The sequence below is a fragment of the Ranitomeya imitator genome, chromosome 2 (assembly GCF_032444005.1).
Source record: "Ranitomeya imitator isolate aRanImi1 chromosome 2, aRanImi1.pri, whole genome shotgun sequence".
Lineage (NCBI taxonomy): Eukaryota > Metazoa > Chordata > Amphibia > Anura > Dendrobatidae > Ranitomeya > Ranitomeya imitator.
Window position 1 is genome coordinate 546620621 of NC_091283.1, and position 22679 is coordinate 546643299.

General features: G+C 40.4%; 1 protein-coding gene across 3 annotated transcripts in view; it reads left to right on the plus strand.

Annotated features, from left to right (window-relative positions):
* The window catches only part of TOX2 (TOX high mobility group box family member 2), a 150912-nt gene extending 128698 nt beyond the window's left edge, over nucleotides 1-22214 (plus strand). For all 3 annotated transcript variants that reach the window (XM_069751941.1, XM_069751942.1, XM_069751944.1), the window contains 6 exons: nucleotides 3554-3793; nucleotides 6334-6561; nucleotides 18335-18415; nucleotides 18885-19280; nucleotides 19779-19909; nucleotides 21797-22214. In XM_069751941.1, the coding sequence (XP_069608042.1) occupies nucleotides 3554-3793; nucleotides 6334-6561; nucleotides 18335-18415; nucleotides 18885-19280; nucleotides 19779-19909; nucleotides 21797-21833 (1113 nt within the window). In that variant the 3' untranslated portion in view covers nucleotides 21834-22214. The remainder of the gene's footprint in view (nucleotides 1-3553; nucleotides 3794-6333; nucleotides 6562-18334; nucleotides 18416-18884; nucleotides 19281-19778; nucleotides 19910-21796) is intronic.
* The last annotated feature ends 465 nt before the right edge of the window (nucleotides 22215-22679 follow it).

A 22679-nucleotide genomic window follows, 5' to 3' on the forward strand; every position in this document is an offset into this window, starting at 1 on the left:
TGAATGCAGTGCCCACAGAAGAGAGGATGAGGTATGTATTGTGGAGGGAGTGCAGGGCGCAGGATTTTGGGGCCCTAACTGACGCTGATTGGAGGAGGTAAGTATTACAATGAAAACAGGAGGAAGGGATTTCTTACGGGCACCGCACGTCTGGAAGAAATCATTAACATAAAGAGAGAATATAACATTTCTCTGCATCAAGACCATTAATATGAAGCAGACAGGTAGGACTAGTGTGACATTTCTATTACCTGTATGCCCATGTTAATAGGTCATATACATCCCGGTGGTGACAAGCTCCGTTTCATGAGACCTTATCAAAGACTTGGACATCCAGTCACATCCATTGATTGGTTCAAGTAATAGAAAAGCTCCTTAATTACTCATCAGCATGATTGATCACTGCCACATGATAGATTTATGATGGCCACTTCACAGAGGCTACCATGGACAATAAAGAAAGCTAAAGTGAACCGAGACTTCTGCTGAATTTGGATTGCCATATACTATCACCTTGTGCTAACATGGACAAAGAATACATAGGTGTATATTTACTTCAAGGGAAACTGTTACCAGGTTTTTGCCACTTAATCCGAGAGCAGCATGATGCAGATTCAGAGACCCTGATTCCAGCGTTGTGTCATTTAATGGGCTACTTGATATAGTTTAGATCACAGTTTTATTAGCAGGAGATTATCACTGGAGGACTAGTAAAGCTGCTGCTATGTAGTCCTCTATAACCCCGCACCATTATTGATTCTAAACGTTCATGCACAGTGCTCACGGAAAGCTGTTAAATAGTAGTGAGAACAGGGTTACACATAGCTCAGCATTAGATTAGGAAATCTGCAGCAGATATAACAGAGATTTTATCAAAACTGCAGCAAGCAGCCCCTTACGTGATACATCACTGGAATCAGGGTCTCTACCCTGGTTTCGTGCCGCTCTCGGATGGGGTAGCAAAAACATGTTGACAGATTCACTGTAAGAATGGCATCCTAGTAAAAGAAAAAATACACCGGTGTAAAATGCACAGGGCTCCTAACAAATTTATCATCTCTTACTACATTTATTGCACTTTTTGATGTATTTTCTGAGAGCTTCAAATAGTCAAATAGCAAGATGTAAAAAAAAGTTAAGTTCTTTCTGGGGTCCCCTACAAATGAGAAACAAACTAAACAGAATATTGTGAAAGAATAACTAAAATCTTTTTTATATTTCATTATCTTCCAGGGATGGCAAAGTTCGGAATTTTTTGTAAAAATAAATTAGTTCATACATTTCGTATTTTGATTATTTCTCTCCCAAACACCATGATGGAGAACCCATTATTCCATTCTAATAGTGAACACTAAATAATCAATGCAAGCGACCTGTTATAACATTATTTCATTTGTAAGAACAGAAGTGTGAATGAACATAACCTAATAAAGTATATTCTAACAATTCTGAACTTTGTAGTTCTTGGCGCATAAATGCAAAAAAGACAATTTACGGTAGTTATTCTATAACCATAAGGAGCATTAAAGATAGTAAAAAAAATAAGAATTGCTCACGGCAGATAAACTAATTAGTAATATTATTCTTGATAGAATCTTTCCTTTCTTGGGGTATGGATTCATTTAGAGGAGTTTAGCTTGTAGCCAAGAGAAGACAACAAAAGCCACAATTTTTGTGCTTTTCGACTTTTTGTTAAAGTGATATTTATGTTTTTATTAACTGAAAAAAAAATGATCATACTTGATAGTTGTGCAGTAATAAACACAATGAATCCAAGGATGTCTAGGTTTCCATGGGTATAGCTATAGGAGGTATAGAGGTAGCCATCTCAGCTAAGTCTACAGCCAGAAGACATGGTAGCATCTCCAACACCATGCTGTCATTTAATGACAACTTGCACCATCCCCCGTTAATGACACTAATCAGCGGGATTGTGTATGATTCCCTCACTTCACATCACTTTGTGGCTCAATCAAGCTGCTAATGAGTTCTTAATTGATAATTAAAGACATGATTCCACAGCGCAGGCAGTATGCGAGATGATAGAGATGGATTACGTCAGCAAAGTGGCATTTAGCGGAACTTTATATACAATGTGTAAACCTAAAGTAAATATCATTAGCAGGAATTAGGGCGAGACTAGTTTTCCCAATAACTTGGCCCAATGTGTAATTCCTTCAAAATAGAAAGACGAGATATAATAGTATAGTGATTATGTTTGTAAAGAACTTTGGAAATGAATTACACTCTATATGTGAGCAAAATAAATAAATATGTAAATGATTATTAAAACTAAACATATATATATATATCTCAAAACAACAAATAAAATCCACAAAATTACTGTCTCTACGCCTTTCTCTAGTCCACATTGGGGCAGTTCAACAGGAGCCGTAATGATGGTGATTTAATGTATAGATAACCTAGGAATAAGTATACTGAACCAAGTGGTCCTGCACCGCTGTGTATATGTGCCTTACTAGGATCATTCTATAGGTCTAGTGTATATATTACGCTGTGGACAATTCATAGACAACCCCGACTTCTACATAACTGTAATGTCATTATGGAGGTATGTATGCACTGTAATCCCGATACTGGATTGTAGACTGTTATCTTTGCCCAATAGGGTGAACGACTGTCCGCTAAAGCACATAGCTTCCATCTTGGCATCTGCACTACATACTGTATAGTAACATCCCTACGAAATCCTATGCAAATCATCCACTGATGACTGCTCTGACGTCTATTTCATATTTGCATCACTCATTATTAACACTGTACACACTGGTATATTGTATGTTCCAGTCCCCGCGGTTGCATGTCTCGCCACTGTTTGTTAGGCAATCCCTCCATGTGTTGCTGCTGTCGAACAGCCGTGAGATATGCAGCCGCGGGGACTGGAACATATTGTTCTAGCACACTGAAGACACTCTGTTGGTACCCAAGCATGCTCAGATAACACCTTATCCCAGCAGGTTCGCGCATCACTATAAATTAACTCCCATCTCTATGGCTTCTGATGAACTGACCCAATTTGGACTAGAGGAACGCATTGAAACATTAATTTAGGGATCAGAGTTTATGAAATAGAAAAAATAACTGGAAGCTATTTTACCTTATTCAGTGTCTGTTCTGCTTTTAGAATCCATTTTGTGGGTTTGATACCTTATTCGTATGGATTATATTTTGTTGTTGTTTTTTTTAATAAGTAAAGATTAAAGGGAATTTGTCACAAGGTTTCGGCCACCTAATGTGAGAGCAGAATAATGTAGGGGCAGATACCTTGATTCCAGTGAAGTGTCACTTTTTGGGGCTGTTTGCTGTAGTTGTGAAAACAAATCACTATTTTATCTGCAGGAGATAATAATAATATAATAATAATAATAATAATGGTTAATACTGATAGCAATGAAAATGCTCACAATTGTACTGTACAACGAAGAAAATGATGAGAGTGATGATATCTTAGCAGGCAAACAGGTCCATTTCTATTTTGTTTGTTTTTTTATTTTTTCACGTTACTCATATTTTTTTTATTTCTACCCATCAGATACAGGAGCTGGTCCACTCTGAAGGATCCTCTTATGATCCCAATCATCAAGTATCCTTGATAAACCGGTCTGGAATGCTCCCCAGTCACATGAGTGCACTCAGCCAATCACAGCTTATCTCCCAAATGGGAATGAGGAGTGGAGTTACTCACGGATCACCTTCTCCACCTGGTAGTAAATCGGCTACACCCTCACCATCGAGCTCCACCCAGGAGGAGGACACAGACTCCCACTATAAGGTAAGCAGTGTACATATCATTTCTAGTAGTGTAAAAATAGACAGAATTTAACTATCAACTCTCTCTCTCTCTATATATATATATATATATATACATGTATATACAGTACAGACCAAAAGTTTGGACACACCTTCTCATTTAAAGATTTTTCTGTATTTTCATGACTATGAAAATTGTACATTCACACTGAAGGCATCAAAACTATGAATTAACACATGTGCAATTATATACTTAACAAAAAAGTGTGAAACAACTGAAATTATGTCTTATATTCTAGGTTCTTCAAAGTAGCCACCTTTTGCTTTGATAACTGCTTTGCACACTCTTGGCATTCTCTTGAAGAGCTTCAAGAGGTAGTCACGGAATGGTTTTCACTTCACAGGAGTGCCCTGTCAGGTTTAATAAGTGGGTTTTCTTGCCTTATAAATGGTGTTGGGACCATCAGTTGTGTTGTGCAGAAGTCTGGTGGATACACAGCTGATAGTCCTACTGAATAGACTGTTAGAATTTGTATTATGGCGAGAAAAAAGCAGCCACCGTAAGTAAAGAACAACGAGTGGCCATCATTACTTTAAGAAATGAAGGTCAGTCAGTCCGAAAAATTGGGAAAACTTTGAAAGTGTCCCCAAGTGCAGTGGCAAAAACCATCAAGCGCTACAAAGAAACTGGCTCACATGAGGACCGCCCCAGGAAAGGAAGACCAAGAGTCACCTCTGCTTCTGAGGATAAGTTTATTCGAGTCACCAGCCTCAGAAATCGCAGGTTAACAGCAGCTCAGATTAGAGACCAGGTCAATGCCACACAGAGTTCTAGCAGCAGACACATCTCTACAACAACTTTTAAGAGGAGACTTTGTGCAGCAGGCCTTCATGATAAAATAGCTGCTAGGAAACCACTGCTAAGGACAGGCAACAAGTTGAAGAGACTTGTTTGGGCTAAAGAACACAAGGAATGGACATTAGACCAGTAGAAATCTGTGCTTTGGCCTGATGAGTCCAAATCTTAGCTCTTTGGTTCCAAGCACAGTGTCTTTGTACGACACAGAAAAGGTGAACCGGATGGACTCTACATGCCTATTTCCCACCGTGAAGCATGGAGGAGGAGGTGTGATGGTGTGGGGGTGCTTTGCTGGTGATACTGTTGGGGATTTATTCAAAATTGAAACATACTGAACTAGCATGGCTACCACTGCATCTTGCAGCGGCATGCTATTCCATCCGGTTTGCGTTTAGTTGGACCATCATTTATTTTTCAACAGGACAATGACCCCAAACACACCTCCAGGCTGTGTAAGGGATATTTGACCAAGAAGGAGAGTGATGGGTGCTACACCAGATGACCTGGCCTCCACAGTCACCAGCCCTGAACCCAATCGAGATGGTTTGGGGTGAACTGTGCCGCAGAGTGAAGGCAAAAGGGCCAACAAGTGCTAAGCATCTCTGGGAACTCCTTCAAGATTGTTGGAAGACTATTCCCGGTGACTACCTCTTGAAGCTCATCAAGAGAATGCCAAGAGTGTGCAAAGCAGTCATCAAAGCAAAAGGTGGCTACTTTGAAGAACCTAGAATATAAGACATAATTTCAGTTGTCTCACACTTTTTTGTTAAGTATATAATTCCACATGTGTTAATTCATAGTTTTGATGCCTTCAGTGTGAATGTACAATTTTCATAGTCATGAAAATACAGAAAAATCTTTAAATGAGAAGGCGTGTCCAAACTTTTGGTCTGTACTGTATAAAGCGATCACACACATATATATATATATATATATATATATACCGTATATATTACATACAGTATATATACAAGGTATAATTAATCCTGTGCAACTAATCAGCCATTAGTTCTACACATTTAAAATTATTTAGGTGTTACAAAAATGGTGTTATTTGGCTAGTTCCCATTTGTATTTAGTCTTGTATTGAAGAGGTAGTCTCACAAAGCACCATTCCAACATTTTTGGGGTGTTTATTTTCAGCGCTAGAGTGGTGCTACTAACCTAAGGTCCCTGACCCTAGTTTTCTACTAGCATGCCACGTCTTCACTATTTCTTGGCACCACTCCGGTCTCATGGTGCCATCTTGTGACCGCAAAATTCTGAGTCAGAATTAACAGTCACAAGCACTGAACGCAGGTCTATGAGAATGCGCCTCTCATTGATTTGCATTAAAAGGGACTTCTGGCTCACCCAGCAAACAACTGGAGTGATCCAGCTGATCACAACCCGTGGAAGACCAACCGGAGTGGTGCTGATAGAAGGTGAGTACAGACGCTGGTGAGTAAGGCAGGGAACTTAGATTAGAAGCACCACTCCAGATCTACAATAAAAAAAAACCTGTGCTGTATTAGTGCTTTTAAAAGAGCAAAGAATCACTTACATGATGTTGATTTGCACAAACAGAATATGCAGCATATTTTTAGGCATTCTCATGGTGAAACAATGTATTTAATTCAAAGAAATTCAGTTTTTCATGTATTCAGGCCTCCACTCTCAACAGCTAGAAAGCCACAATGGAACAACAATGTGTCTGTTTGCAGGTTGCTGGAGAGAAACGACCTTCTGCTGATCTGGGTAAAAAGCCGAAAAACCAGAAGAAAAAGAAGAAGAAGGATCCAAATGAGCCCCAGAAACCTGTGTCGGCCTATGCCCTATTTTTTAGGGACACACAAGCAGCTATCAAAGGACAGAACCCCAATGCCACATTTGGAGATGTGTCCAAAATTGTGGCTTCTATGTGGGACAGCCTGGGCGAAGAGCAAAAACAAGTGAGTGTTTTTTTCCTAGAAGATTGCAGTTTCTCTTCAGATAAAATGTTATCGAGTTAATTTTTATGAGATTTAATCCCTTCAGCAACGGCCGATTTTTCATTTTCTTCTTCCATGAGGCACAACTTTTTTATTGCTCTGTCGACATAGCCATATGAGGGCTTGAATTTTTGGGGGAGAAGTTTTATTTTTGAATGACACCATTCATTTTACCACATCATGTACTGAAAATGTCAGAAACATGATTATTTAAGTGAGTCTGATTACAACAATACCAAACTTCTGAGAATCTTCAAAAATGCTGAAATTTGTAAAAAAAAAAATGGTATTGGGCTGCCATTTTCTGAGACCCATATCTTTATTCTTTTTTTATAGATAGAGCTGTATGAGGGCTTGTTTTTTGTATGCCAAACTGTAGATTTCATTCCTACTTTTTGGGTAATATATGACATATTGATCATTTTGTAAGGGGGAAATCCAGTTACTGAAAAAAAAACACATTTGTTTTTGGAGTTCATCGTATGTTTAAAAACATCTTATATATTGATAGACCAGACAGTTAAGGAATCAGGGATACCAATTACGGTATGTTATTATTAATTTTTTTATTTCTTTATTTTACAACTGGGAAAAGCTGGATGATTTAAACTTTTATATTTTTTTTATATTTTTTAAATACTTTTTTTTATTGATTTTTTTACCTTATTTTTTTATTCCCCCTAAGAGATTTTAACCTGTGAGCTTTTGATGGCTTATACTATATACTGCAATATCGCAGTATTGGAGTATATAGTATATCTCACAGTAAGCTTCAGAGGATTACCAAGATGGTGGCGACTGAGGCCTTCAGCGGGCACCTAACTACTATGACTACTCATCCTTCCCACATGATCGTATATCGGGGGGCACCAGCCAGCATGCACATTGGTTATCATATTATTTAAATGCCACTGTTAGTGATTGACAGCTGCATTTAAATAGTTAAACAGCAGTCATTGCAGTGGTACAGGCAGAGGCTTAATCAGGTCTGGATAATAGATTAAACCAAATTGATAAATAGAATGTAAGATCCTATGACTCAAGAGGTTAAAAGGAAGCTATCATCACAAAATTACTTATTGCTTAAATCAAGTTTTTTATATTTTTGGCCTTTTTGTTTACATATAACAATCAGGTTTACAAGTAAAAAAAATTATATCTTGCAATTTAAAAAAAAAACGGCCACTGGGGCATTTCTAAACTCTAACTTCCTGTTGTTTCAGGAAACAACACATGTATGTAGTCACAGTGATCAGCTCTCGGCCATATCTTTTGTACTGAAATCTCTAATGAGCCTGTGCTAAGGTTATAGTGAAGGGAAGGGGAGCATGGTCAGCTATGACATCGCCTTTTGTGATTGGTGTATCTTCTGTTATCAGCTGTGTATAGTAGTGTCATTATAATCCTGCCTCTTATACTATGGAGTGTTGCGGAAAACATTTCCTAAAAGGTCAGGAAGCACGAATCTTAAAAGTGTGAAAATTGCAAGATTCTCAACCCCTTCTTGACATGGTTATTTTCCGATTTATTTATTTTTTTAGTTTCCCCCTCCCCCCCCCCCCTTCTTCCAAGAGCCATAACTTTTTCATTTTTCCATCCATATAGTTGTTTGAGGACACTTTTTTGCGGGACAAGTTGTGTTGAATTTGCAAGAAAAGTGCAATTCCACAATTGTCGTTTGGGTCTCTAGGTCTGTACAAGTACACAGATGCCAAACATGTGTAGGGTTTTCTTTCTACTTAAATGGTGAAAACAATTCTGAAACTTGTAATTAAAAAAAGTGTGCTTATGTCTCTACTTTCCAAGTTCCATAACATTTTTATTTTTCGGGATATAATGCTGGGTGAGGGCTTATTTTTTTTTGCTGTTTTTACCAATACCATTTTAGGGTTTTCATAGCCTCTTAGCGCATTTCATTGCAATGTTGCAGCTGCCAAAAAATGTAATTCTGGCGCTTTGATCTCTGTTCTCGTTACGCCGTTTACCCATCAAATTAATTAATTATATATTTTGATAGATCGGACTTTTACTAATGCAGCGATACCAAATGTGTATTTTTTTAATGTCTTTATTTTTAATGGGGCAAAAGGGGAGGGGTTTGAACTTTTATATTGTTTTTTATTTTTTCTATAACTTTAAAAACCTTTTTGCTCTTCACTTTTTACTGTATTTGTTAGTCGCCTTAGAGGACCTGAAACTGCGATGGTCTGATCGCTTGTGCCATAGCAGGGCATCATCAACATTGCAAATTTAATTTAAAAAAAACTCATTTATACAATAACTCATTTTCGAGTGATAGCTTCCCTTTCAAATAGAACATACACATGTACATAATAATGGGCAGTTGTTTTTTCTACTTTGCTGTTTACTGATCCTCTGCTCTGTAGCATCATTGTTGTACCTTCATAGCTGCGATTCCTACAGGACTCTATGGACAGATGTGGTTACCGTTGGCGCAGATCGTGCATTTCATGCTTAAAAGGTTAACATAAGACGAAGAGCTCATAGGATTATTGCCGCACACTCCACAAGAGAACGCGCGGTGAATAGCAGCACAGTCACAATACCTCATTTCAGAGAAATGTAATGATAGATCTCAAAACTGGATTAAACACTTGTCCGAGCCGTGAGGAGAGATTGCCTTCAGAATTGGCTCTATACCGTATGAGACGCTGCAGGAGTAGCCTTCAATTCTAAGAAAGAAGTAAGATTTACTTACTTTACAGTGGTGAGGACTTGTGAAGGGATTTCTGCCATTCTGTAGGGCGATGCAATGACTGCACCAATGCTCTAGAAAACGTAGTCACTTGTTATGAATCTAGATATAATGGGTTCTTGTTTCTTCATGTTTTTTTCTGTAGTATGAGACCATGTTCACACGATGAATATTTGATTAGTTTTTAGTATACTTTTCCTCTGATTGTTCCACTCCTGGTTTTGGCTTACTGAGGTAAAATACTGACCAAAGACTCAGCGTGTGCATGTAGCCTTATGCTACGTTCCCACAATGAGTTTTTAGTGATTTTTTCACCCTACCTATTTTTGAAAAAAATGCAAGTAACCCATTTTACTTAATGGGTGAAGAAACGATGCTGAAAATCTGCAGCAAGGGTGGTTTGTACGTTAATGACCAGGCCAATTTTTACAATTCTGACCACTGTCAAGTTATGAGGTTATAACTTTGCAACGCTTCAACGAATCCCGGTGATTCTGACACTGCTTTCTCGTGACGTATTGTACATCATGATAGCTGTAAAATTTATATAATATGATTTGCGTTTATGTGTAAAAAAAAAAACAGAAATTTGGCGAAAATTTTGAAAATTTCGCTATTTTCCAAATTTGAATTTTCATGCCCTTAAATTACACAGATATGTCACATAAATTACTTAATACATAACGTTTCCGACATGTTTATTTTATATCAGCACAATTTTGGAACCAAAATTTTTTTTTGTTAGGGAGTTATAAGGGTTAAAAGTTGACCAGCGATTTCTCATTTTTCAACACCATTTTTTTTAGGGACCACATCACATTTGAAGTCATTTTGAGGGGTCTATATGATAGAAAATATCCAAAAGTGACAACATTCTAAAAACTGCACCCCTCAAGATGCTCAAAACCACATTCAACTTATTAACCCTTCTGGTGGTTCACAGGAATTTTTGGAATGTTTACAAAAAAATGAACAAAGTTTGACTTTTCAATGCAAAATTGTCTGGAATTGAGATTGGATGCCATATCACGTTTGGAGAGCCCCTGATGTGTCTAGTGTCAGTGGAAACCCCCTACAAGTGACACCATTTTGGAAAGTAGATCCCCTAAAGAACTTATCTAGATGTGTGGTGAGCACTTTGAGCGCCCAAGTGCTTCACAGAAGTTTAAAATGTAGAGCCGTAAAAATAGAAAATCATATTTTTTTACAAAAATGATTTTTCACCCCCAATTCTTTATTTTCCCAAGGGTAAAAGGAGAATTTGGACCCCAAAAGTTGTGCAATTTGTCCTGAGTATGCTGATACCCCATATGTGGGGGTAAACCATTGTTTGGGTGCATGGCAGAGCTCGGAAGGGAAGGAGCGCCATTTGACTTTTCAATGCAAAATTGTCTGGAATTGACATCAGATGCCATGTCACGATTGGAGAACCCCTGATGTGCATAAAGAGTAGAAACCCCCCTAACTCCAACCCTAACCCCAACACACCCCTAACCCTAATCCCAACCATAACTAACCACAAACCTAACCCTAACACACCCCTAACCCTAATCCCAGCCCTAATCCCAATCGTAACCCAATCTGTTATGGCTGGCAATCAGGCAACACAGCGTGCAGTAATCAGCGCACATACAGAGATCTGGCAATAACCAAAAACAATAGGACGAGCTCTGAGACGTGGAATCTCTGTAGACTGCAGTACCTGATCTATCCTCACACAACTATAAGCAGCAGTGGATTGCGCCTATCACTACCTATGCAACTCGGCACTGCCTGAGGAGCTGACTAGCCTGAAGATAGAAATACAAGCCTGACTTACCTCAGAGAAATACCCCAAAGGAATAGGCAGCCCCCCACATATAATGACTGTTAGCAAGATGAAAAGACAAACGTAGGAATGAAATAGATTCAGCAAAGTGAGGCCCGATATTCTAGACAGAGCGAGGATAGCAAAGAGAACTATGCAGTCTACAAAAAACCCTAAAACGAAAACCACGCAAAGGGGCAAAAAGACCCACTGTGCCGAACTAACAGCACGGCGGTGCACCCCTTTGCTTCTCAGAGCTTCCAGCAAAAGTTAATAGCAAGCTGGACAGAAAAAACAGAAAACAAACTAGAAGCACTTATCTAGCAGAGCAGCAGGCCCAAGGAAAGATGCAGTAGCTCAGATCCAACACTGGAACATTGACAAGGAGCAAGGAAGACAGACTCAGGTGGAGCTAAATAGCAAGGCAGCCAACGAGCTCACCAAAACACCTGAGGGAGGAAGCCCAGAGACTGCAATACCACTTGTGACCACAGAAGTGAACTCAGCCACAGAATTCACAACAGTACCCCCCCCTTGAGGAGGGGTCACCGAACCCTCACCAGAACCCCCAGGCCGACCAGGATGAGCCACATGAAAGGCACGAACAAGATCTGGGGCATGGACATCAGAGGCAAAAACCCAGGAATTATCTTCCTGAGCATAACCCTTCCATTTGACCAGATACTGGAGTTTCCGTCTAGAGACACGAGAATCCAAAATCTTCTCCACAATATACTCCAATTCCCCCTCCACCAAAACAGGGGCAGGAGGCTCCACAGATGGAACCATAGGTGCCACGTATCTCCTCAACAACGACCTATGGAATACATTATGTATGGAAAAGGAGTCTGGGAGGGTCAGACGAAAAGACACCGGATTGAGAATCTCAGAAATCCTATACGGACCAATAAAACGAGGTTTAAATTTAGGAGAGGAAACCTTCATAGGAATATGACGAGAAGATAACCAAACCAGATCCCCAACACGAAGTCGGGGTCCCACACGGCGTCTGCGATTAGCGAAAAGCTGAGCCTTCTCCTGGGACAAGGTCAAATTGTCCACTACCTGAGTCCAGATCTGCTGCAACCTGTCCACCACAGAATCCACACCAGGACAGTCCGAAGACTCAACCTGTCCTGAAGAGAAACGAGGATAGAACCCAGAATTGCAGAAAAATGGAGAGACCAAGGTAGCCGAGCTGGCCCGATTATTAAGGGCGAACTCAGCCAACGGCAAAAATGACACCCAATCATCCTGGTCAGCGGAAACAAAACATCTCAGATATGTTTCCAAGGTCTGATTGGTTCGTTCGGTCTGGCCATTAGTCTGAGGATGGAAGGCCGAGGAGAAAGATAGGTCAATGCCCATCCTACCATAAAAGGCTCGCCAGAACCTCAAGACAAACTGGGAACCTCTGTCAGAAACAATATTCTCAGGAATGCCATGTAAACGAACCACATGCTGGAAGAACAAAGGCACCAAATCAGAGGAGGAAGGCAATTTAACCAAGGGCACCAGATGGACCATTTTAGAAAAGCGATCACAGACCACCCAAATGACCGACATTTTTTGAGAAACGGGAAGGTCAGAAATAAAATCCATCGAAATATGTGTCCAAGGCCTCTTCGGGACCGGCAAGGGCAAAAGCAACCCACTGGCACGTGAACAGCAGGGCTTAGCCCTAGCACAAATTCCACAGGACTGCACAAAAGCACGCACATCCCGTGTCAGAGATGGCCACCAGAAGGATCTAGCAACCAACTCCCTGGTACCAAAGATTCCTGGATGACCGGCCAGCACCGAACAATGAAGTTCAGAGATAACTTTACTAGTCCACCTATCAGGGACGAACAGTTTCTCGGCCGGACAACGATCAGGTTTATTAGCCTGAAATTTCTGCAACACTCTCCGCAAATCAGGGGAGATGGCAGACACAATGACTCCTTCCTTGAGGATACTCGCCGGCTCAGATAACCCCGGAGAGTCGGGCACAAAACTCCTAGACAGAGCATCCGCCTTCACATTTTTAGAGCCCGGAAGGTACGAAATCACAAAGTCAAAACGGGCAAAAAACAGCGACCAACGAGCCTGTCTAGGATTCAACCGCTTGGCAGACTCGAGATAAGTCAAGTTCTTATGATCAGTCAAGACCACCACGCGATGCTTAGCTCCTTCAAGCCAATGACGCCACTCCTCGAATGCCCACTTCATGGCCAGCAACTCTCGATTACCCACATCATAATTTCGCTCAGCAGGCGAAAACTTCCTGGAAAAGAAGGCGCATGGTTTCATCACCGAGCAATCAGAACTTCTCTGCGACAAAACAGCCCCTGCTCCAATCTCAGAAGCATCAACCTCGACCTGGAGCGGAAGAGAAACATCAGGTTGACACAACACAGGGGCACAGCAAAAACGACGCTTCAACTCCTGAAAAGCTTCCACGGCAGCAGAAGACCAATTAACCAAATCAGCACCCTTCTTGGTCAAATCGGTCAATGGTCTGGCAATGCTAGAAAAATTACAGATGAAGCGACGATAAAAATTAGCAAAGCCCAGGAATTTCTGCAGACTTTTTAGAGATGTCGGCTGAGTCCAATCCTGGATGGCCTGAACCTTAACCGGATCCATCTCGATAGTAGAAGGGGAAAAGATGAACCCCAAAAATGAAACTTTCTGCACACCGAAGAGACACTTTGATCCCTTCACGAACAAGGAATTAGCACGCAGTACCTGGAAAACCATTTTGACTTGCTTCACATGAGACTCCCAATCATCTGAGAAGATCAAAATGTCATCCAAGTAAACAATCAAGAATTTATCCAGATACTCACGGAAAATGTCATGCATAAAAGACTGAAAAACAGATGGAGCATTGGCAAGTCCGAACGGCATCACCAGATACTCAAAATGACCCTCGGGCGTATTAAATGCCGTTTTCCATTCATCTCCCTGCCTGATTCTCACCAGATTATACGCACCACGAAGATCAATCTTAGTAAACCAACTAGCCCCCTTAATCCGAGCAAACAAGTCAGAAATCAATGGCAAGGGATACTGAAACTTAACAGTGATCTTATTAAGAAGGCGGTAATCAATACACGGTCTTAGCGAACCATCCTTCTTGGCTACAAAAAAGAACCCTGCTCCCAATGGTGACGACGATGGGCGAATATGTCCCTTCTCCAGGGACTCCTTCACATAACTGCGCATAGCGGTGTGTTCATGTACGGACAAATTAAATAAACGACCCTTAGGGAATTTACTACCGGGAATCAAATCGATAGCACAATCACAATTCCTATGCGGAGGTAGGGCATCAGACTTGGACTCTTCAAATACATCCTGAAAGTCCGACAAGAACTCTGGGATGTCAGAAGGAATGGATGACGAAATAGACAAAAATGGAACATCACCATGTACTCCCTGACAACCCCAGCTGGTTACCGACATAGAGTTCCAATCCAATACTGGATTATGGGTTTGTAGCCATGGCAACCCCAACACGACCACATCATGCAAATTATGCAGTACCAGAAAGCGAATAACTTCCTGATGTGCAGGAGCCATGCACATGGTCAGCTGGGCCCAGTACTGAGGCTTATTCTTGGCCAAAGGTGTAGCATCAATTCCTCTCAACGGAATAGGACACCGACCACATATAATGACTGTTAGCAAGATGAAAAGACAAACGTAGGAATGAAATAGATTCAGCAAAGTGAGGCCCGATATTCTAGACAGAGCGAGGATAGCAAAGAGAACTATGCAGTCTACAAAAAACCCTAAAACGAAAACCACGCAAAGGGGCAAAAAGACCCACCGTGCCGAACTAACAGCACGGCGGTGCACCCCTTTGCTTCTCAGAGCTTCCAGCAAAAGTTAATAGCAAGCTGGACAGAAAAAACAGAAAACAAACTAGAAGCACTTATCTAGCAGAGCAGCAGGCCCAAGGAAAGATGCAGTAGCTCAGATCCAACACTGGAACATTGACAAGGAGCAAGGAAGACAGACTCAGGTGGAGCTAAATAGCAAGGCAGCCAACGAGCTCACCAAAACACCTGAGGGAGGAAGCCCAGAGACTGCAATACCACTTGTGACCACAGAAGTGAACTCAGCCACAGAATTCACAACACCAATCTCTAACTTTAGCCCCAACCATAACCCTAACTTTAACCTCAGCCCTAACCCTAACTTTAGACCCAACCCTAACCTTAACCCCAACCCTAACCTTAACCCTAATGGGAAAATGGAAATAAATACATTTTTTATTTTATTATTTTTCCCTAATTAAGGAGGTGATAAAGGGGCGTTTGAATTACTATTTATAGCGGGTTTGTATAGCGGGTTTTTATGTTTGGAAGCTGTCACACACTAAAAAACGCTTTTTATTGCAAAAAATATTTTTTCCGTTACCACATTTTGAGAGCTATAATTTTTCCTTATTTTGTCCCACAGAGTCATGTGAGGTCTTGTTTTTTGTGGGATGAGTTGACGTTTTTATTGGTACCGTTTTCATACACATGACATTTTTTGATCGCTTTTTATTCCGATTTTTGGGAGGCAGAATGAACAAAAACTAGCAATTCATGAATTTCTTTTGGGGGAGGCGTCTATACCGTTCCACGTGTGGTAAAATTGATAAAGCAGTTTTATTCTTCTGGTTAGTATGATTACAGTGATATCACATTTATATCATTTTTTATGTTTTGGCGCTTTTATACAATAAAACCTATTTTATATAAAAAATAATTATTTTTGCATTCCTTTATTCTAAGAGCTATAACTTTTTTATTTTTCTGATAATGGAGTTTTATGGCTTCTTGTTTTTTGCCTGACAAGATGACATTTTCAGCGTTACCATTCTTATTTATATCCGTCTTTTTGATCACATGTTGTTCCACTTTTTGTTCGGCGGTATGATGATAAAGCATTGGTTTTTTTTGCTTGTTTTTTTATTGTGTTCACTGAAGGGGTTAACTAGTGGAACAGTGTTATAGGTCAGGTCGTTACAGACCCGGCGATACCAAATATGTGTACTTTTATTGTTTACATTTTTTTTATTCAAATATTTATTTAATGATAGAATAAATATTGTTTTTTTATTATTATTATTTTAAATATTTTTACAATAATTAAAAAAAAATTCATTCTTAGTTTTACACTTTGTCCCACTATGGGACAATGATTTTGTGCAGACTGATCACTTCTATAGCATGAAGATCTGCATGCTATAGAAGCTGTCAGCGCTGCAGCTTCTGTACACTAACCTTAGAGACTTCCTGACATGCACTGCACATGACAGGAAGTCTCTCAGCTCTGGAGACCCACATGTCACCATGATGATATCGGGTCTCCATGTCAGCGATCGGGACCCCGCGGCACGCCGCTGGGTCTCCGATCCAAAGGTAGAGATCATGTTTGATCGCAGTGTTTTGGGGGTTAAAGTGCCGGGAGCAGTCCGAGACCGCTCCTGGCACTTAGTGCCGGGTGTCAGCTGTGACAATCAGCTGACACTCGGCCCCGATCGGCCGCACACCACCCATGTGCACGGCCGATCGGCTATGATGTGCTATCCCATCCATGGTCAGACGGGCCCAACCCACATGGACAGGATAGTACGTCGGATGTCAGAAAGGGGTTAAAGGGAATCTGTCAGCAGATATTTGCTATTGAGTCAGAGAGCTGCATGATATAGAGAAAGAGAGGCAGATTCCAGGGATGTGTCATTTACTAGACTGCTTGGAACAGTTTTGATAGAATTCCTGTTTTCTCTGCTGTAGATGTAGCAGTGCTCAGAAAGCTGAGCCCTGATTTTGTAAGTTTGCCCACTGATAAAGACATGAACAGTCTATAATTTTAAGGGTAGGTTAATTTTAACATTGAGAGATAGAATATCAAAAATAAAATCCAGAAAATCACATTGCATAAATTATATAAATGTATTTGAATTCTACAGTGAGAAATAAGTATTTGATCCCTCTGACAAACAAGACTTAATACTTGGTGGCAAAACCCTTGTTGGAAAGCACAGCAGTCAGATGTTTTTTGCAGTTGATGATGAGGTTTGTGCACATGTAATAAAGCAGTGATGGGGCATGCCCTCAGATGCTGCGTTCAAAGTCAGAGAGGCCACGTTCTCTGCTCCGCAGTGCACATATAAATGGGGGGTTCAGGACCCCCATCTTGTGATCATGTTCCCCTGGTGAGATCCCCAGCGATAAGACACTTATTATTGATATGTCTTATTTATAACTTGATTTGGGGAAAACTCATGTAGGTAATAATAATCAGGATGATTTTAATCTCACAGTCCAGCCTTTACTATAAGTAAACAGCCACACACATCAGATTTGCTGCAGAAAAACAAGTCTGCTACAAAAAAAACCCCAAACAGCTATATACCTCTGAAAGGAAATGTTTTATTGTCAAGCGTGAGAATTTTTGCAAGCACCATTTTATTAAATGGGACAGTTGCAGAAACTTCTGCAACATATTGGCAGAGGAAGAATAATGTCTAATACTTAAAATTTGTTCATCCTGTGAATTTGTTGGTCCATGAATATTCTTTGTTTATAGATGGTGAGATTCGTTCAGGTGTTATGTTGGCCTACCCTGTAAGAAATCAAGTGGGTTCCCCATTGCTTTCCGATATTAAGGGGTTTTTCATTTTCAGGTATCCTGTAAAATAGATGAAATAACAAGCAGGACAGGTACTCGCCCTACTTGGATCCAGTGATTGGCTCGCCACAGCTGCTCAAGTGTCTATGCTTCGGCTGCAACGGAGACATCACATTGACAGCGTTCATCCCCACTGTAGCCATTCACTGAGCTCAGCGCATGCGCCAAGGTAGACAGCAGGAGCCGCCAAACTAAGTGATTTCCATTGGACCTGGGGTAGACGGCACAAGCTGCTGACCTAAGTAATTGGCTACATTGGGGATGCGTGTCGTTGACGTGACACCAAAACTTCAAGACCCAAGCAGCAGTGGGGAGCCAGCGCTGGACCTGGGGAGGGCGAGTGCCTGATAAGTTTGTTATTTTAGTTATTTGACAGCATTTGGGGTCCCTTTTTCTGAAAGTGAAAAAAAAACCTTTAATGAAAGCATCTGGATTTAACCCATGTAATGCCAATAGGAACCAGACTAAAATGACTCCACCCAAGGCAGGAGTGCATCTAAGACACCTCCTAATGGCTGGTTGTGTTTTTTTTGCAGGCCTACAAGAGAAAGACCGAGGCAGCCAAGAAGGAATATTTGAAGGCCCTTGCAGCCTACAGAGCAAGTCTGGTTTCCAAGGTAACAGACCGAAATAATATTAATGTCGGTCCCCAGGGAAGTCCCCCAATAACTTGCATTATTTAGAAGCAAACACTATGTTCCAGTTCAATATCACAGACTCTACTTGGCGTATAAACATTACAATAATTAGATTACACACTTATTTGTAGCGTTTGTAAGGTATGAGGTACATTCTGTCTGCACTGTAATGAGAATGTTTTTATATTTGGGATTTATACCACTGTTCTATTATTTATGGCGGTCGATGTTTGCTTCTTATACACAAAGTACAGAATAGTCCACATTGTTTCTTCTTATATGTTGGACAAAAGGTGAACTTTATGCATAAAACCCAGTGCAAAAATCAAATGAACATATTACTTACAATAATCTATAAAATTGTAGATATTATATTCTATACGTGAGCCCTATATGTGTGTATTTAATGAACATACATTTGAAATTTTTATTACTTTTATTACCCTAGAGCTACACTGACCAAGGAGAGACGAAAAACTCCCAGCCCAGTCAACCCTCCAAAATGATTCTCCCAAAGCAGTCTATGTATAATCTGCCTCCACAATCTTCATCCCCATATCCAGGCCTGGCTTCATTTCTGTCCCCAGCAGACCTGCCAAGTTACCGCAGTCATCCTCACCCAAATCTCTCCCGAAGCCTCAATGCCAAATCTATGTTGCCCAGCATCAGTGCCTCACCTCCACCACCTTTTCAGATAAGCCCTCCCCTCCACCAGCACTTGCGCCACCCCTCCAGCTCCCTTCTTAATCAATCCCTCAATATGCAGCAAGTATCACAGCCACCCATCCTTCCCCCATCCATTGGACTACAGTCACCTATGAGTTCATCTCCCACAGGTCAACAGGTAAGGAAGTTAATGTCTGAATTTATTTTTAATTTTTTTTAATGCATGAAGGTTTTTCATGGTCAGCTATGCCTGTCTTTCGCTGCCTGTGAATTATACTCATACTTATTGTACCTTAAGCTAATTTTTATAAGGTTCTTTAGGGCAATGTTCTCCATCCATTGGTTCTGACCTCATTCGTCTCTGAGCTCTCATTGGGCATTTCCAGTGGCCCTTCACAATGTGTTAGAGGAATCAGGGAGAGTAACATATCTATTAGTAGGTCATATGTTTTTTTCTTTTAATTACCAATTTGGCTCAATATATATGGCTATATAAAAAATTGGCTGTACTAACAAAGTTTGGTACATAGGCCCTAGAAGTTCCATTTCTTTGTACCACTTTAATAATCCACCTGAAGGTCTGCAATTAGTCTATCTTCTTCCTTACTTTGTTTGTCAATGGACCTGAAATCTGCCAACTCTAACTTTTGCGTTTGTTTTTAACTCTTATCTTTAGGACTTCTCACATCTCCCATCAGAATTTCCTAGCAATGTTGGCCCACGATCCCCAGCTTCCTCCAATCCCCCTGGAAGCACAGAGTGGGACAATGAGTTTCCCAGCAGAGAGTGTGGGATCAACCACTGCAGGTGAGTACATCTAAGCGCACAAAGGCCAACCTGTGTCCAAAGAGTTCAAAAAATTCTGAGTTGACCTGATTGGTATAATAAGCAAGGGAAAAAAAATCCCTCTTTAAGTTCACTCTTTCTAAATTGATTGAGAACTAGTGTTGTTGACTTGTTTTTGAGAAATTTATAAAAATCAAACGTAACTTTCTTTACAAAGTCCAGAGACCATCGCAATACCAGTATAGAAGAACTTTACATCATTATAAAATTTTACTTTCAGTTAAAAATACATATATTTTTTTCATATTAAGCTTGTTAGTTAGGTGCTTTTCTTCATAGTCTGTGATGTTCTACCTGTTTGTTTCATTGAAACACATGGTTGACATTGAATACCATGGACATCATTCAGATGACCCATGGATGATATCCAAGTTTATTTTGGTTGAGGTTTTTCTTTACAGACCTATTAATTTGACTTGGTGATTTTGGTCAGAAAATTGAATCAAAGTCAGAAATGTTTCCAATGGTTTCCCCATAGACAATAGACTATTATTGGTATGTTTTCTATCCATGATAGATCATGGAGGGGAGGGAGAGCAGGGGAAGACATACGGTAATAAATGTGCTAGTCAGTGGAAGTTTTCTGGAGAAAAATATACTGCTGTCGAGCAAGGACCTCTGATGACTGCGTCCCACACTGAAGGGAGGTGAACAGATTGAACTAGACTTTCCTTTAGTAAGGATAGAAGTTTCAGTTTGCTGCCCAAACCCTTTATCTAAATACATTGGCATTGCAGAGTAGATGAGTACCTTCTTGGCACATCCAGCACTAAAGGCGTATGTCCGACCAGCCCCCCAGCTACACATCGGGACCCAGGGCTGCATTGTCTACATGGAGGTGACTTGGAGGCAGCATCATTTTTAAAACAAAAGCATTAAAAAGCAAATGTAATATTAAAGGAATATTGCCAATTAGTCAAGACATAACTTGCTGATCACCTTGGGTCTAGCAGATCTTGTGATCAGGGCTTTAAAACAATGACAATGGGTCTTTGAAGCCCTATCCTGAGGTGCGCATGCTCGGTCTCTGCTTTCTTCACTGTCTATGGCAGTGTCTAGTATAATGCACAATTATTTCCGGCATTCCCTTAGACAACGAATAGCGAGGAGGCCATACATGTGCACCTCTACTCCATTCAGGACTGAGCTGCAAATCTTGGTTCCTGGAGTTCCAGAGCCCCGATCTCATGATCGATGAGGTTGCCATCTGTCGTACCCCTAGCAATCAGCAAGTTAGTCCTCATTTTTTGGATAGGGGATAAGTAGACTTTTTGGCAATAATCATTTTACACAATACCCAAAAAATGTAATCCCAGAGTACCTGTTAAGCTTTGGTAGATAATAGGGCAAGGAAAGGTTTGACATTTTGTATGTGTTACACCACTTTGTAAAAGAGAGACAAACTTAAAGCTGAAAATGATGTTGAAAATGTTTTTTTCTCCGTAAACACACTTAGGCTAGGGTCACATTGCGTTATGTGACCGCGTTTAACGGACTACGTTACACCGCGGCATAACACGGTGTAACGTAGTCCGTTAATGCCGCCATAGCCTGTAATGGCGAACGCATCGCTAGCGCACGCCCACATTGGGCGTGCGCTAGCGATGTGCCATCATTTGGGTGTTGGACCGCGAACGCTGCTTGCAGCGTTCGTGGTCCGTTCCTCGCTATCGGGGATCTGCGCTAGCGGGATCGGCTAACGCGATCCTTTTGGGACATTGCGTTCGCGCAGTCCGTAGCGCTATGCGCTAAACGGACAGCCCTAACGAAATGTGACCCTAGACTTTGATGGCAATGACTAAACTGTAAAACCAATATCTAAAACCAGACTCTCTTGCTTCCTTTAAGTACTCTGCCAGGAGAGAAGTCTCTCTACCTCACCTAAAACCACAAGCAAACTTGTAAATGAAGGCTGAAGGAATGGACATTTCAGAGAGTCTACAGCACTGGACATCTAGAACAAGGATGGCACAGTCACCAAGAAAAGCAAACTTAAGTGGTCTGTTCTTAGCAAGCTTTAAAGAATTGGCTTGGTTTGCAGAAATAAGCTTGGTGAAGGCAAGAAACCAAGCTCCCATAACTTCTAAAGAACAAAAGAGACACCTCTTGTGGCCACCATATTTGCTATGGAAAGCATGGGGATGACTTCATCCGGGCATATAAAATATGTAAAGAAGAGGTTTGTTAATATTGTATATTTGAAAATGATCCCACCCCCCAGACCGAAACCAAACAATACTTCTTATAAGTGGGAAAACAACAAATACCTACATGAAATGTGCAAATATACAAACAAAAATCATGGAAATGTGATAAAAAAAAAAAAATAAAAGTATGAAAAATATAATTTGTTGAATAGTTGTAAGTAGATTTATCATGTGGTTTAGGACTGTGCTCAAGACATCTTTACAATTTTCTTTGTGTATAGAAATAAAGGAGTAGCTTACTTTATAGTAAAAGCATTTTATATTAATTGTAGCACATTTTTTAGTTATACATAGGATGTGTAAAATACTGCCAAATTTTTGTTCTTTTTTCTTTTTTTTTTTTCTTTTTTTTTAATTTTTACAGTATGAAAATAATTTCTATCTGTGCAGAGTCATGAACTTATTCTATTTTGTTTTTCAGTCATAATTTCACCTTATTCTAAATTGTTGACAATGATTTTATTTATGAGAAGAAAAAGATACAAAGCGGATTTCTGATTTAATAATAAAACTGCTTTTTTATG